Source organism: Elephantulus edwardii, unplaced genomic scaffold (genome assembly GCF_000299155.1).
Source record: "Elephantulus edwardii isolate Elephantulus edwardi_28Jun2011 unplaced genomic scaffold, EleEdw1.0 scaffold00087, whole genome shotgun sequence".
Taxonomy (NCBI): domain Eukaryota; kingdom Metazoa; phylum Chordata; class Mammalia; order Macroscelidea; family Macroscelididae; genus Elephantulus; species Elephantulus edwardii.
The window spans coordinates 843572-856429 of record NW_006399837.1 but is presented as its reverse complement, the minus strand read 5'-3'; the positions used below and the strand labels follow the sequence as shown (position 1 = coordinate 856429).

The window sequence follows — 12858 nt, the reverse complement described above, 5'->3', positions numbered from 1 at the left end:
GCTGGTGTGCATAGGGTCGCTATGAGTCGCAAACGACTCGACGGCACATAACAACAACACAACAGCATGCCATCGAATCAGAATCAAGCCAAAACTGACCCTCAGGCAGGTTTCAGAGGCTGTAAATGACACAGACATTGACTGCCCATCTTTCTCCCGCAGATGCAGCTGGTGGATTCAAACCACGTGCCCTTGGGTTGGCAGCACAGTTCCTTACCACTAAGCCACCAGAACTCCAATAGGTCACCCAACTAGCAGCAGATTCGAATTCGGGTCCCTCTTGGGGCCCCAGGTCCCACTCATCACAATGCTGCCGCGCTGCCCACCACGCTTACCGCCTGCAGCTCCCGGTCCTGGAAGAGCCGGGGCAGGAGGCACCGTCTCAGCGGCACCGTGAGCAGCAGCAGGAAGGGAAAGGCGAGGGAGGCCGCCGTGGACTTGACCACCCAGAGCAGCGCGATGCAGCCCAGCTGGATGCAGGTGAACAGGTGCATCCGCCACGTCTTCACCTGGGGAACGGGCATCGGCCGTGCAGCACCCCAAAGGTCCCACCTCCCCTCTTCTCCCCTGTCAGCCCAGAGAGCCCTCAGGACACCCCACTGCTCATCTTCCCACCTCCATGCCCTGACCCCACCTTGGTCACGTAGGGCTGCTCGGGGTGGTGTTTTGCCGGCATGAGGATGAGCAACAGACGCTGGGACAGCTGGATCCCCGACAGGGACGTGACCCCCATGTACAGGAAAATCCCAAAGAGCACGGCCAGCGGGATCCGGCGCAGCACGGCCCCCATGACGATGGACAGGCCTGAGAAGGGGACAAGCGTGCCTCATGCCTGATCTCAGCCCTGTGACGACATCAGGGGGGCCTTCTGGCTGCTTGAGGTGGCCCACATCACCACAAACAGGACAGAGAGGCAGGGACAGGCCCAGGAGAGACAGGGTGTGTGGGGTGTCAGGGACCAGATCTGGGATCAGACAGGGTCTGGACGTCTGTAGACTCAGGAGGTACAGGTTCAAAGTTGGGGTCCCAGGTAGCCGGGCTAAGGAGGTGGGGTGCCAGGTGGGGCCGAGGCTCACCCACAAGGCAGGCGATGAGCACCCCAGTCACTCGCTGCTCCCGCACCTCCTGGATCTGGGGCTTGTCACCGGGGGCAATGGCGGTGCGCATGACGGTGAGTGCGTTGACGTGGGTGACCGAGCGGACAGTGGCAGCTGTGAGCCATGGCAGCCCGAACAGCCCGCAGAGGCCGCCCAGGGAGCCAATCAGGAGCAGGTCCAGGTGGAAGCCGGAGCCTTTGAGCAGCCTCCGTGCCTTCTGGCTGACGATGAGCCTGTGGAGAGGGCAGGGGGTGGGGGACCGGGTGGAGAGGCAGGGGCAGGAGCAGGCAGCGGATGGGGCGGCGAGGGGATGCGTGGAGAAGTACCTCCACCCACCCAGGACCAGCCAGCTTCCTCTTTCAGCTTCTCAAATGTGAGACTCAAGTTCTCACATTTAAGCGTATTTGAGCCAGATTCCCACACTGAAGAACTAAAACACACAAAAGCGAGCTGCCAGAGAGCACATGTCACTGAAGTTTAACCAGGATGAGATCTGTGCGTGTGGCTAGGAGAGACACTGTGGCGTCGGGGTCTCTGTGGCCCCTGTCCACAGTGGAGGGGGCAGATGGATGTCCTCATAGCCCTGCCTTCAAGCACATCATTCACCCTGTATCCGCCTATTCCTATCCTGCCAGCTCTGGACCTCAAGGTCCCCCATAAGCCACCACCACTAATGATGTCCCCACGTGAGCCCCGGACCCCAGCTGAGCACCCAGCTCTCTCTCCATTCCCACCAGGTCCCCACCAGGTCCCTGCCCTCACGCAGTGATCTGTGTCTCCATGAAGATCAGGATGAGGACCAGGAGGGCGGGGACAGCAGCCGCCACCATCATCCAGGGCGGGAAGGGGCGGGCACTGCCCAGGGGTGGGATGAACCAGGTGCGCTTGTGGGGTGAGGTGACCGAGAGTCCAGTGGGCACCGTCAGCTTCTGTGAGCAGAAAGGCAGAGTCAGCGTTCAGGGGCACAGGAGACACCCCAATCCTGCCACAGGCATGTTTGGAAATTTGGGTGTGGGCAGGTCTGGAGGAAGTGACTTTTGTCACTGACCACGGATCCAGTTGTTGTTGTTAAGTGCCGTCGAGTCTCAGGTGACTCATAGCGACCCTATGAAGGAGAGTCCTCGACGCTTGGGTGCCTTTTATCCTCTCTCCAGGTTCATAGGGTTTCCAGAAGCAAGCTATTATGGAAGTGGATGCCACTCCTCCTTCCACACTTGTTTTAATTGGGGAGCTCCACCCCACTCTCTGTCCGCATTGGGTAGCCAACCATTAACGCATTTGACACGGATCCAGTAGAAGACAGAAAAACCACTTCCAGTCTATCCTTATTCCTCCAGGATCTCACATTTGTGAATTCACCTACTCGCTAAAATTTCTGGACAAAACCAAAATCAATACTCTATGCACAGTGGTTATGGGCATGTCCAGAGCAGTGACATGTCTGAGTGGCCCAACACACAGGCTGCTTGGCGTCCCCTAACTCAATGTCCCTAGGACTATAAAGCAGAACCACCCAGAACCAAGTGACCAGCTGCCTTGTCCCTGACCGCTGAGCTTCAGGAAGGGCTAGCCTCTGGCTTCTAGCATCTCTGCTTTGGTCCACACACAGGCCTGCAAATCCCGGGGAGCCGCCTCAGCCAGACTACTTGGGGGTCTGGAACGCCCCCACCCTGTGTGGCCCAGGCAGGTAGCCCCTGGGACTCGGGTCTCAGTCCTAGTCTTGGCCACTGGACAATGGACAGGTCACGGCCTCACTCTCAGGGCCCCGGGGGCGACCAGCAGCCAAGGCTCGGGCTCCCTCACCTGCGTGTACGTGTCCGTGATGGAGTAGTCAACCAGGACCATCACCAGAATGGAGATGGGGATGCCGAAGTCCCCAATGATGCGGCGAGCCTGGGGCAAAAGCAAGGTGAAGGTCAGGAGGCAGCCCTGCACTGATCATCTTCACCCCACAGGTCTGAGCTGGAGCCCAGAGCCCCCCAGTCTGTCTCTTAAAGTCCATCAGGTGTCACCCCAGCTTGGCAGGCCCTCTGCTCTGACTCTACTTCTCCCAGCAGACACAGGGAAGGTGGAGGCTGCATGCTGGGTGGGTGGGGGAGAAGGGGTGCAGCCCCCTCTGTAGGGGGCCTGGCAGCAGCCTCAGAAATCACAGGGCCCTCACCCCAGCAGCCACACACCTTGCCGCCCAGGAAGCGGCTGTTCCGGAACTTGCGCAGGAAGAAGGCGATGAGAAAGGTGCCCAGCATGAGGATGAGGGACAGCAGCGCCGTGTTGGGCTGGTTCCTCGGGCCTGGTGGCCCCTCAGTGGGAGGGAGGGCGCTCGCGTTCAGGTCCAGGCCAGCCTCCAGCGCCCCTTCCAGGCCCCCCTCAGGGGGGTAGAATGGAAGCAGGGGGTGCTCGGTGAACACCTGTGTGCAACAAAGACGTCCCAGTGCTCACCTGGGCAGGTGAGCCTGATTTCATAACCATCAATACACCTTGACTGGGAGGGCCAGCCCTGCACATACCTGACAGGCAATAGTGAAGAGTGAAGCAGAAGTCAACTGACTCATATTCTCTCTCTCTCTCTCTCTCTCTCCTCTTTCTTTCTCCCCCTCTCCTCTCTCTCTCTCCCTCTCCTCCCTCCCTCACTCCCTCTCTCTCACATACACACACACATCCCATCTCTAGAAGAGGCAGTTCACCCGGCCCACCTGTACAGGTAGGTCATCATACACCTATGCAGGTGAAGCCTTGCTAAACCTCTAACCAAGTGTCCTGACACTCTGGATCGAGCATCCCCAATGCGCCCAAGCCCCCCTCACACACACACACACACATACACACACACACACACACAATGGAGCCCCACCCTCTGCTTACCCCACTCTCCCCCACCCCAACCTGTGTGAACCCTCACTCACCTTGTACAGCTTGTGGAAGGTCTCATAGATGAAAATGAGCGAGATGAGGAAAGCGAAGATCTCCTGGGTGAAAGGCGAGATGTAGCGGACCAGGAAGCTGCCTTCAGCGGCCACCAGGGCAAGGACGAAGACCACCAGCCAGAGGCCAACCCACACACGGCCGGTGAGGTACTCCAGGTCCTGGGCTCGACAGAACTGGAGGAGGAGATGGGGATGGGTCACACACGTGGTGAGCCCCATAGGACAGGTGGGGGCTAGCCCTGGGAAGCCAAGGCCAGATGGAAGGGTCAGGCGATCTTGGGAAATCAGAGAGGCTGTCACCTTGAAGAATGCTTCCTCAAAAACGAGCAGAGGCCCTGAAAAGCCAACCACGAGGAGAGGCTGGGCCCCCAGCAGCGAGAATAGCACGCCCAGCACAGCAGTGGACACAATCAGCTCAGATACGCCCATCAGACCCTCTGTCTTCTCTCCTGGTGGTCAGAGTGGAAGATGGACAGGCTGGCTCTTCCCTGGCACTCGGCCTCCTCCAGCTCCTCTGAGCTGGGGCCCCCAACAAGAACAGAGCAGCCCCCCAGAGTGGTAGAGAAGGCCTCTCACCATCAGCCCCAGCCCCCACCCGCACCCAGCCTCTCACTTTGTAACCCAAAGGCAAGCAAACAATGGGTGTTTGGATCAACCCAACAGCTCCCAGAAGTGGCTGCACCTCATGCATTAGCCCCTCAAGATGGTCACCGGCAACCAGACCCAGCAACCCTGCAGCAGCACCTATCAGCCCCCCAAGTGTGATCACTGCAATTTCCCCAGCCCAGCAGCCCCTAAATTGACTATAAGTCCCCCTCACCTAACAGCCCCCCAAAGGTGATGGCGGGACTGAGCGCAGCGAAGTAGATGAAGAGAACAGCGGCCACACACTGGGAGTGCAGCGCGTCCCTCAAATCGCTAGGGTAGTGAGGGTATCGGCGCTTGACATCCCGTACAAGCCCCCCAAACACTGAGCCAGTCCGTAGCAGAGGGTCATCTTCAGGGGTCATCTCAGAGCCCCCCAGCTCCATAGACAGCTCTGGGGGGAGAAAGGGGCTACTGGAATCCAGGTTCTCAGGCTCCTGCTGGGAAGCCCAGCACCTGGGACAGGTGGGGACGCTGGGTCGGGCATCAGGACACTGGGGTCTGACCTTTCCCGGGGGCCGCGCAGCCACCCTGCATGGTCATCTCCGTCTTGGTCTGCTCCCGCTCCCGCCGCTTCCGCAGCAGCTCACGCTGGAAGGCGGCCACGGAGCGAAGCAGGTCACGGCCTTCCACCTCAGATGGCGGTATGACAATGCTGCCGTCCAGGAACTCGCTGATGGCGCTCAGGAGGTCCTGCCGGTCGTCTGCCTGGTAGGCCGCCTCGTGGAACAGCTGGAGGTGGGAGGGCTGTGAGTCTGGGGACGGGCTGAGCAATAGGGACTAAGGTGGGCCGGAGCATCAGGGGTCTCTGGGACTATCAGAAAGGGGTGCTAGCAGGGCAACCACTGTGGAAGGCAGTATGGCACTTTCTCAAAAAGTTGCAAACAGAGATACCATTTGACCCAGCAATTCCACTACTGGGAATATACCCTGAAGAGACCATAACTGACATCCAAGCAGATATATGCATACCCATGTTTATCGCGGCTTTGTTCACAATAGCAAGGAGTTGGAAACAACCTAAGTGCCCATCAACAAATGAATGGATAGAGAAGCTGTGGTACATTCACACAATGGAATACTGCACTGCATTGGAAAAACAAGGAACTTATGCAATATTATTCAAAATGGGTGACCCAGGAGGACATTATGCTGAGTGAAATATTTCAGCCACAACAGGACAAATACTGCACGGTGCCACTGTTGTAAAACAGGACTGACCTCAGGTTTAGGGGAAGACTGAGAAAGATGGGTTCAATAATGTATACTGCATTGAAACAGATAAGGGAGAAAACTGTTTAAAAGGAATATGTGATTAGGTATTTTTGTCATGACTGGAGTCCAGAGTGAAGGATGCAGAGTGGAATGGACCTGGGGGAAAGGATTATAAAACAATAAAAGAATTTTTCTTTTACTTTTCCAAGAGGGATACTGTACTAGGGGGTAGGGCTGGGAGAGGAGAAAAGTGCAACAATGAAGGAATGGAAATCCAAAGTCTCTGTAAACTTTCATTGAAATTAATAATAAATTTTAATTTTTTTTTTTTAAAAAAAGGGGTGCTGGGCCTCACAGGCCTGGAGACAGGGTGCACATGGCCACATGTACCCATCCAGGCCAGCTGGACACACATCCCTGCTGGCTGGCAATGACCACTGCCTAGAACACCACAATTACCCTCTATTCCCCTAGAAGCATCCAGACTTTTCCATAATACCTAAAGGTGCAGTGCCTTCAGACCATTCTGATTGGAGAGTGCCCACTACGCATCCTTTAGTTTTAAACATTCTGAACATCCCCATGGTCAAGGAGCAGGCAGGAAGCCCAGCCTGGGGACCCGGGGGCCCACCTTGTCAGACATGAGGGTGGCAATAGAGCGGCCCAGCTCATGATAGTCGGTGCTGGTGTGCCTGGGCCCCAGCATGACGAAGAGGAAACGGACCGGGACAGGGACCTCAAGCACAGACTCCAAGAGCACAGCCTCACTCAGACGCACGAAGGCTGCCGCTGGCTGCTCCAAGAAGGGCACCGAGCCTGGGGGTGGGGAGAGGGAGGCACAGGGCTGGGCACAGGGCCCAGAGGGGCCGCCATGGACAGCTGAGCAGGATGTGCACTGCACAAAGAACCCCCGACCTCCAGAGGTCCTATTCACTTCCATATACACGTGCATGCCCATTACGTTCTACCAACAGATGGACGTTAAAGGTCTTAAAAGGGGCATCTCTTTCTAATTCTCACCAGGGTGCTATGTGCTGGACTAACAGCAGTCCAAGGTGGCAGGAAACTGGATGGGAAGCAGGAGCAGGGAAGAAAGGGCTGGGGGTAAGACGGGCGGTGAGGAAAAGCAGGGTGAGGTGGGATGCAGAGGCTCGGAGAGCCTCCAGGCCCAAGCTCAACAGGCAGGCCCCCCGTATGGAGGCCAGCCGGCCCACCCCCCCTGCACCCATTCCTGGCCGTGCCCGGCCCTCCTCACCCACAAGCACCACAGTGGCCTCGGCATCTTCAGGGATCTTTTCCAGCAGCTTCAGGCTTTTCCCCCGGTGACCGTCTCCCCCAGGCAGGTGGAGGGGCTTCTGAGGACGCAGAACTGGAATAGGGCTGGGACCCAGACCGGAGGCCGTGGCAGGCCCTCCCACCCTCACCTGACCCTGGTCCTGCTGTCTCCCTCCTAGCTCCAGAGGGCCTGTTACTAGTGCCATGGCCCCCCTTCAAGAGGGGCCACTCTGAAAGCCGTACACTATGCTAAGCCTTGGCCTGTTGGTTAAATGGCACCCATGGGTCAGCAGAACCACCCCACTCACATCCCTGCTTTTCTGGAGCAGGCCCTCCCTCTGGCCCAGGCCCTCCCTCCGGCCCAGCTCTTCTGGGCCCCACATGCTCAGCACAGAGCCAGGCTTCCACCATCTTGAACCACTCAGTAAAGGCGCCGGCCACTTGCGCTGAAACAAGAGCCATAGAGAACCCAGAGCTGGTCAAAGCAAAGCGACTGACCTCCTTAGTGTCAGGGTCATGTGGCCAGAGTGGGGCAGGCTCTCCAAGGTCGTCGGCCATGGTAGGAACTGCACCGTCGGGGCCGTGGCTAGGAGTCGGGTGGTGGTTGCCCAGGACCGAGTTCATACTGGAGCTCGACGGGTTTCGAGGGAAGAAGCCGCTTTCCTTGTCATCGTTGGGATGGCTGGTGGGAGAGGAAAGGTGGGCCAGCAGGAGGCGCATGTTGGTGGAAGGTCAGAAGGAGGTGAAAAATGGGGGGTCAGGGCCCCCCTCTGCCTCTATGCAGGATGTCCTGTCACTTGGGACCACAGTGGATGTCTGCTCCTGAAGGCGGGCTCCTGAAGCGGGCTCCCACCCTGGTGCCCAGCCCTGCACCTGTGTTTCAGCAGCAGCGTGCGAAGGATGCTGGCCCGGTCCTCCGGCCGAATCTGGTCAGACACAATCATGGTCTCCACCACAAGGTGCGCAATGCCCGGCAGGGTGGTCTGCTCCAGGTCCAGGAGGGCAGCTCCTGGGGCAGACAAGACAGGAGGGGTACAGTCATCACTTCAGAGAGAAAACCATCCTTCTGCCCCCAAGAAACCACCGTGCCCTGAGGACAAGCCTATGAACTGAGCCAAGGAGCCAGGTGGCTACTTGGTCCACTCGCCGGAGGCCAGCGAGAGAGAGTAGGAGGTAGAGGAGAGCTGGACGGGCGGGCACTGCACTGAGCACCTCCGTGCGCCAGGTGCAGCCCCAAAGCAAGGCGTTTACCATGAGCAATGGTCCTCCTGAGCTCCAGCAGGCTGCGGAAGGAGAGCGAGGCCACATGGGGCTTGCCCCAGCGCTCAGTTTCCTCCTCCACATCTTCCTCAAACTTGATCCAGCGGGCTGTCTCCCGCCAGTGGGGCTCCTGGCCTCGGTCCATCATCAGCTCGTTCAGCTCCACAAACACCTGGGGCGGCCGGGAGGGTGCCACGGGTGAGGACTGGAGCTACCACACGGATAGTCACCATGGGCCTCCCCATCCCTCAGAGTCTCCTACCTCGTGTGGCCTCCGGTCCAGCTTCTTCTTTTTCTTCTTCCTGCGCAGGATGGGGGCCAGGCCGCTGGGGCTGCCCCTTCCACCCTGTGTCCGGGATGGCTTCTTCACGAGGTGCCTCCGTACCCCAGGGTTGTCCTCCAGCCGGTGACCTGCAAAGAAGATCAGCTTGGGAGTCCCACAGGCCCAGATCAGGGCCTTGGGGCACGGCCCAGCCACCCCCGGCCTCTTGTTCTGCCTATCTGGTAAGGACCGTGTCAGCAGGGCCACATCTTTGAGCAAGACCATTTCATAGATAAGTAGACTGAGGCCCTGAGAGGGGAAAGGGCCAGTCCATAGTTAGAAAGCAAATCATGGGCCAAACCTGAATAGAAATGCAAATGTAAACTCAATCCACAGCCCAGTGGGCCTTCTGGCCCTGCCATGGCCACTTCCCTTCACTCTGGGGTCCTAGCCCAGACCACTGCCCTGAGGTCTGTCTCTGTATCCCACCTGAGCACAGTGGACAGAGCTCCTGCCCTCCCTCCACCGCCCCCAGCCCCTCCCAGGCTGACAGGCAGGTACTCACAGGCTGGTCCCCCTGCCATGGGGCTCAGCTGGCCCCTGATGGACTCCCACAGGTCATAATCCTCAAAGTCCAGCACAAACATCTCTAAGTCCTCAGAGGCCAGTGAGTCACCAGGGCTGGAGGCCGGACCGTCCCCAGGGCCCCAGCCCCCACTGTCCTCAGGTCCGTGGCTCAGGGCCCCGTTGGGCTCCGTGACGTTCTCCTGCGGGCTCGTCATTCCCTGGTCCCTCCCAGAGCTCCCAGAGGGGCAGCCTGGACAGGACTGGGCTGTGTCCAACAGAGCGGGGACAGCCAAGCCACCAGACCCCAACTCCTCACAGCCCCAAGCCTGTCCCTACTGCTTCCAGTTCCAACCACCGCTCTGTAAACACGCCCTCCTCCTGCCCCCCCCACCCCCACCCTAAAGCCACTGCCGCGGCTGCCATCGGATTGTTCCTGTCCCTGTCCTCAGGCCCTGGCAACTTTCCATGACGTACTGCGCTCAAAGCCCTCCCCGCTCACCCACACACTGGTTCCAAGGGGGAGGAGAGTGGGGTCAGTGATGCCCCCGGCTTGGGGACAGCACCCCATGGGTGATGACAGGTGGCATAGAAACCAGGGCACTGATAAGACGGAAGGAATGTGCCGAGATCACAGCCAGGTCTGGCCAAGGTGGTGGGACAGGGTGAGGGACCTTGACATAGGCCAAGGAGCCTTCCAGAAACCAGGCCTGGAACAGGGGCGCAGGGCCAGGGGCTGAAAGAGCTGAGGGTGTCTGCTCTGAGAAGAGGTGCCCTGGGTGGGAGGGGCGAGAGATGTCTTCAAATGTCAAAAGAAGAAGGAGCAGCAGTAGCCTGGGGGTGACTCAGAGGACAGAATCAGGACCAAAGGGCAGAGGTGTCAAAAAGGGACATTTCAGCACTGGCACAAGAGAGACAGCTTGGTGAGAGAGTGAGTGACTGACCGCCACTGGTGGTGTTCCAGCAGGCAGGGATACTGTAGCCGGAACTCGGCACTGAGTGGGGGCCACCAGAGAGACCCTCCAAAGTCCATGGCAGGCTGCAGGGCATGGAGTGTCCGGGGAATGCCCGAAGGGCCTCACTCACTCTTCATGTCATCCAGATCGGCGGAGCCCAGCATCTGGGCCTCAGCCTCGTCGGTGGGCACCTGCTGCTCCTGGCCACCCAGGCTGCCCAGGGCACTGCCTGGGCACAGCCGCTCCCGCAGGTCATAGCTGGCCAAGGGACTCCAGGGCCGGCTCTTCTCCCCGGCGATGCGCGAGGCTCGGGTCCTGGGGCTGGGAGAGCTGAGGAAACAAAGTGGCAGGCTTGACATCATGGGGAAACATGGTGAGCACGGCCTGGGTAGGCTCCGGAGCCTGGGAGAGAGGACCTGCCACCACACCGTCCAGTCCTCCTCTCCAGGCCTGCTTCTTCCCTCATCCTCATCCTCTTTTCCACTCCAGTACCTCCTCCTCTCTGGGAAGGCCTCTCCTCTCTGATTCCTGTCCTCTCCTCCAGAACAGAGAAGGAAGGGCCCAACCCTCTCATCTCCTCTGCTCCCTCCCTTCTCTGGGGTCAGAGCTGGGAGTACCCAGGCCAGGAAGGGAGAGACACTCAAGAGCTTTGGACTTGACTGCCCTAGGCTGGGGACCTCAGGGACAGGGTGAGGCCAGTACCTGCCCGAGTGCTGGGGGCTGTTAGTGTGTGGCCCCACTGGGGGCAGGGGCCGAGTGGAGGCTGCCCTTCCCAGATGGCCTGGGCTGTCATCCTCATCACTTCCAATGGAGAACTGTGGACAAAAAGTGTCATCTTGACCGTTGTCACAACTTCCTGCTCAGCCTCCCCCTTCTCTACACCCCTCCCTGACCAGCTCTTCCCTCCGCCAAGGGGCAGCCCCTACCGTGGCTTTCTGTGGGGATGCGGAGGGTGGGGGCTCCGAAGGTTCCACTTCAGACTCCCCATCTTCCTCCTCTTCTTCCTCCTCCTCCTCTGCCCCAGCTCCCCCCTCCTCCTGGATGGGAGGGGTCCCCTCCGAGGGGGGTGCAGAGGTTTTCTCCTTCTTCCTCTTCCTCCTGGTATGCCGGGCAGAGGTGGGGGGCGGTCGCCAAAGCTTGTGGGGTGGAGGCAGGCGCGCCGAGAGCGGATGGTGGGTGTGATGGGATGTGTGCCGGTGAACTGGGGGTGCAGGAGAGCAGGTTGGGGCCCTGCCACAGACCAGGCCCCTCACCACCCTAGGGGCACACACCTGATTCTAACTCAAGGCACCCTAGTCCTTCCTCCAGACCAGGCTCCCCCCAAACACTAGTGTTCAAGGCCTGGCCGAGTAGGAAGGTAGGAGTGTTGAAGAGGGTCACAGACGGGGAAGGGAGAACGAGGAAGCGATGCATCATGGGAAGTGGGTAGCATCATCAGAATGGCTAAGGAGGGATGAAGGACAGACAGAGCGAGGCCACAGAGGCCAGGGAATGGGAAGGTCAAGGGAGGAGGCCAGGTCCCCGTTCCTACATCTACCCTATTTCTGAACCCTGCTTCCCCTGTGGGGGACAGGTTATGGGTGAGGCAGAATGGTGACACGGTGGGCCAGCACAAAGTCCAGCACAGTGCCAGCACAGGACGGCACTTGGTGGCCAAGCCGTGGTGAGCAGTGATGGTGGCGATGAATGGCGGTGAAGGTGATGGCAGTGGGGGCCGGCTGTGCTAGGGGCCCCCAGACTACCCACACTCAAAGTCCCGCTCGCTGTAGCTGCGGCTGGGCTTCTCAGGGTCCCAGGCCGGGGGCTTGCTGATGAGGTCCCCAAACCTGCTCACAGCCAAGGTCTTGCCCAAGTCATCGTCCTCTTCCTCCGAGTCGGGACCCAAAGGGGGCTCCTCCAAGGGCACCCGGACCTGCAGGCCCAAGCAGCCTCTTCCTTAGGCCCCATCCTGTGAACACCACCCCCCACGCTAACCCTGGCTGGGGGTGGGGCTGTCCAGCAGGCTCCAGTCTTAGTAGCCCCTTCTCTCTGAACCCCAAGTCAGGGTCAACACCCCAGAACCCACACTTCCAGGCCCCCAGGCTGGAAGAAGGGGAATAATGATGTGCAAAATACTCATTGAACTCCTCTTCCTCCATTCTCCACAGGGTCGCCAAAGGACACCCTCCCCCTCTGGGGGGGTCCCTCCCCCTCCTCTTCCCCCACCCCCCCACCCCCCCAGCGGCCATCACCTGGGGCAGGGGGGAGGCGCCCCCGGGCGGCGGGATCACTCCGTTGGCCATGGCTGGGGCGGTGGCTGGGGAGGTGCTCGCTCACTCAAGGACCGGTGACCCCGGAGAGAAGAAGGGGGCGCTGCAGTGGCCTAGTGGGGCGCCCTGGAGAAGGAGGGCGGGGTCACGGTCTGTGCAACGCCTCTCGGCTCCTTCCCCGCCCAGGCCCCTTCCCCTCCCGACCCGCCCGGGTACCTCGGGGCTCCGCAGCCGGCGGGGAGCGGGCCGGCCGCCGCGCCCCATCCCCTCGCGCTCCGGGCGCGCCCGCGGGGTCCCGCTCGGTCTCCGGCGCGTACCGGGCGGACGGGGAGCTGCGGCCGCGGCGTACAGCCGGCCGGGGGGACGCAGGCGCCGAGCCCGCACCCGCGGCTCCACCTCCTCGCGCTCAGC

At 60.0% G+C, this 12858-nt stretch overlaps 1 protein-coding gene across 2 annotated transcripts in view; it reads right to left on the bottom strand.

Moving 5' to 3' along the window:
- Nucleotides 1-12858, bottom strand: part of SLC4A3 (solute carrier family 4 (anion exchanger), member 3) — a 14916-nt gene extending 2058 nt beyond the window's left edge. Inside the window, exons 1-23 of one of the 2 annotated variants that reach the window (XM_006890269.1) lie at nt 12781-12858; nt 12664-12745; nt 12430-12573; nt 11945-12110; nt 11125-11399; nt 10901-11013; nt 10329-10528; nt 8679-8827; nt 8408-8588; nt 8030-8165; nt 7655-7838; nt 7137-7236; nt 6513-6697; nt 5173-5398; nt 4842-5060; nt 4322-4470; nt 4001-4195; nt 3275-3505; nt 2901-2990; nt 1860-2026; nt 1077-1330; nt 635-804; nt 336-509 (exon numbers count right to left, since the gene is read on the bottom strand). In XM_006890269.1, the coding sequence (XP_006890331.1) occupies nt 336-509; nt 635-804; nt 1077-1330; nt 1860-2026; nt 2901-2990; nt 3275-3505; nt 4001-4195; nt 4322-4470; nt 4842-5060; nt 5173-5398; nt 6513-6697; nt 7137-7236; nt 7655-7838; nt 8030-8165; nt 8408-8588; nt 8679-8827; nt 10329-10528; nt 10901-11013; nt 11125-11399; nt 11945-12110; nt 12430-12480 (3615 nt within the window). In that variant the 5' untranslated portion in view covers nt 12481-12573; nt 12664-12745; nt 12781-12858. Of the gene's footprint in view, nt 1-335; nt 510-634; nt 805-1076; nt 1331-1859; nt 2027-2900; nt 2991-3274; nt 3506-4000; nt 4196-4321; nt 4471-4841; nt 5061-5172; nt 5399-6512; nt 6698-7136; nt 7237-7654; nt 7839-8029; nt 8166-8407; nt 8589-8678; nt 8828-10328; nt 10583-10900; nt 11014-11124; nt 11400-11944; nt 12111-12429; nt 12574-12663; nt 12746-12780 lie in introns of those variants that run through there. The other variant, XM_006890268.1, reaches the window with a different exon arrangement.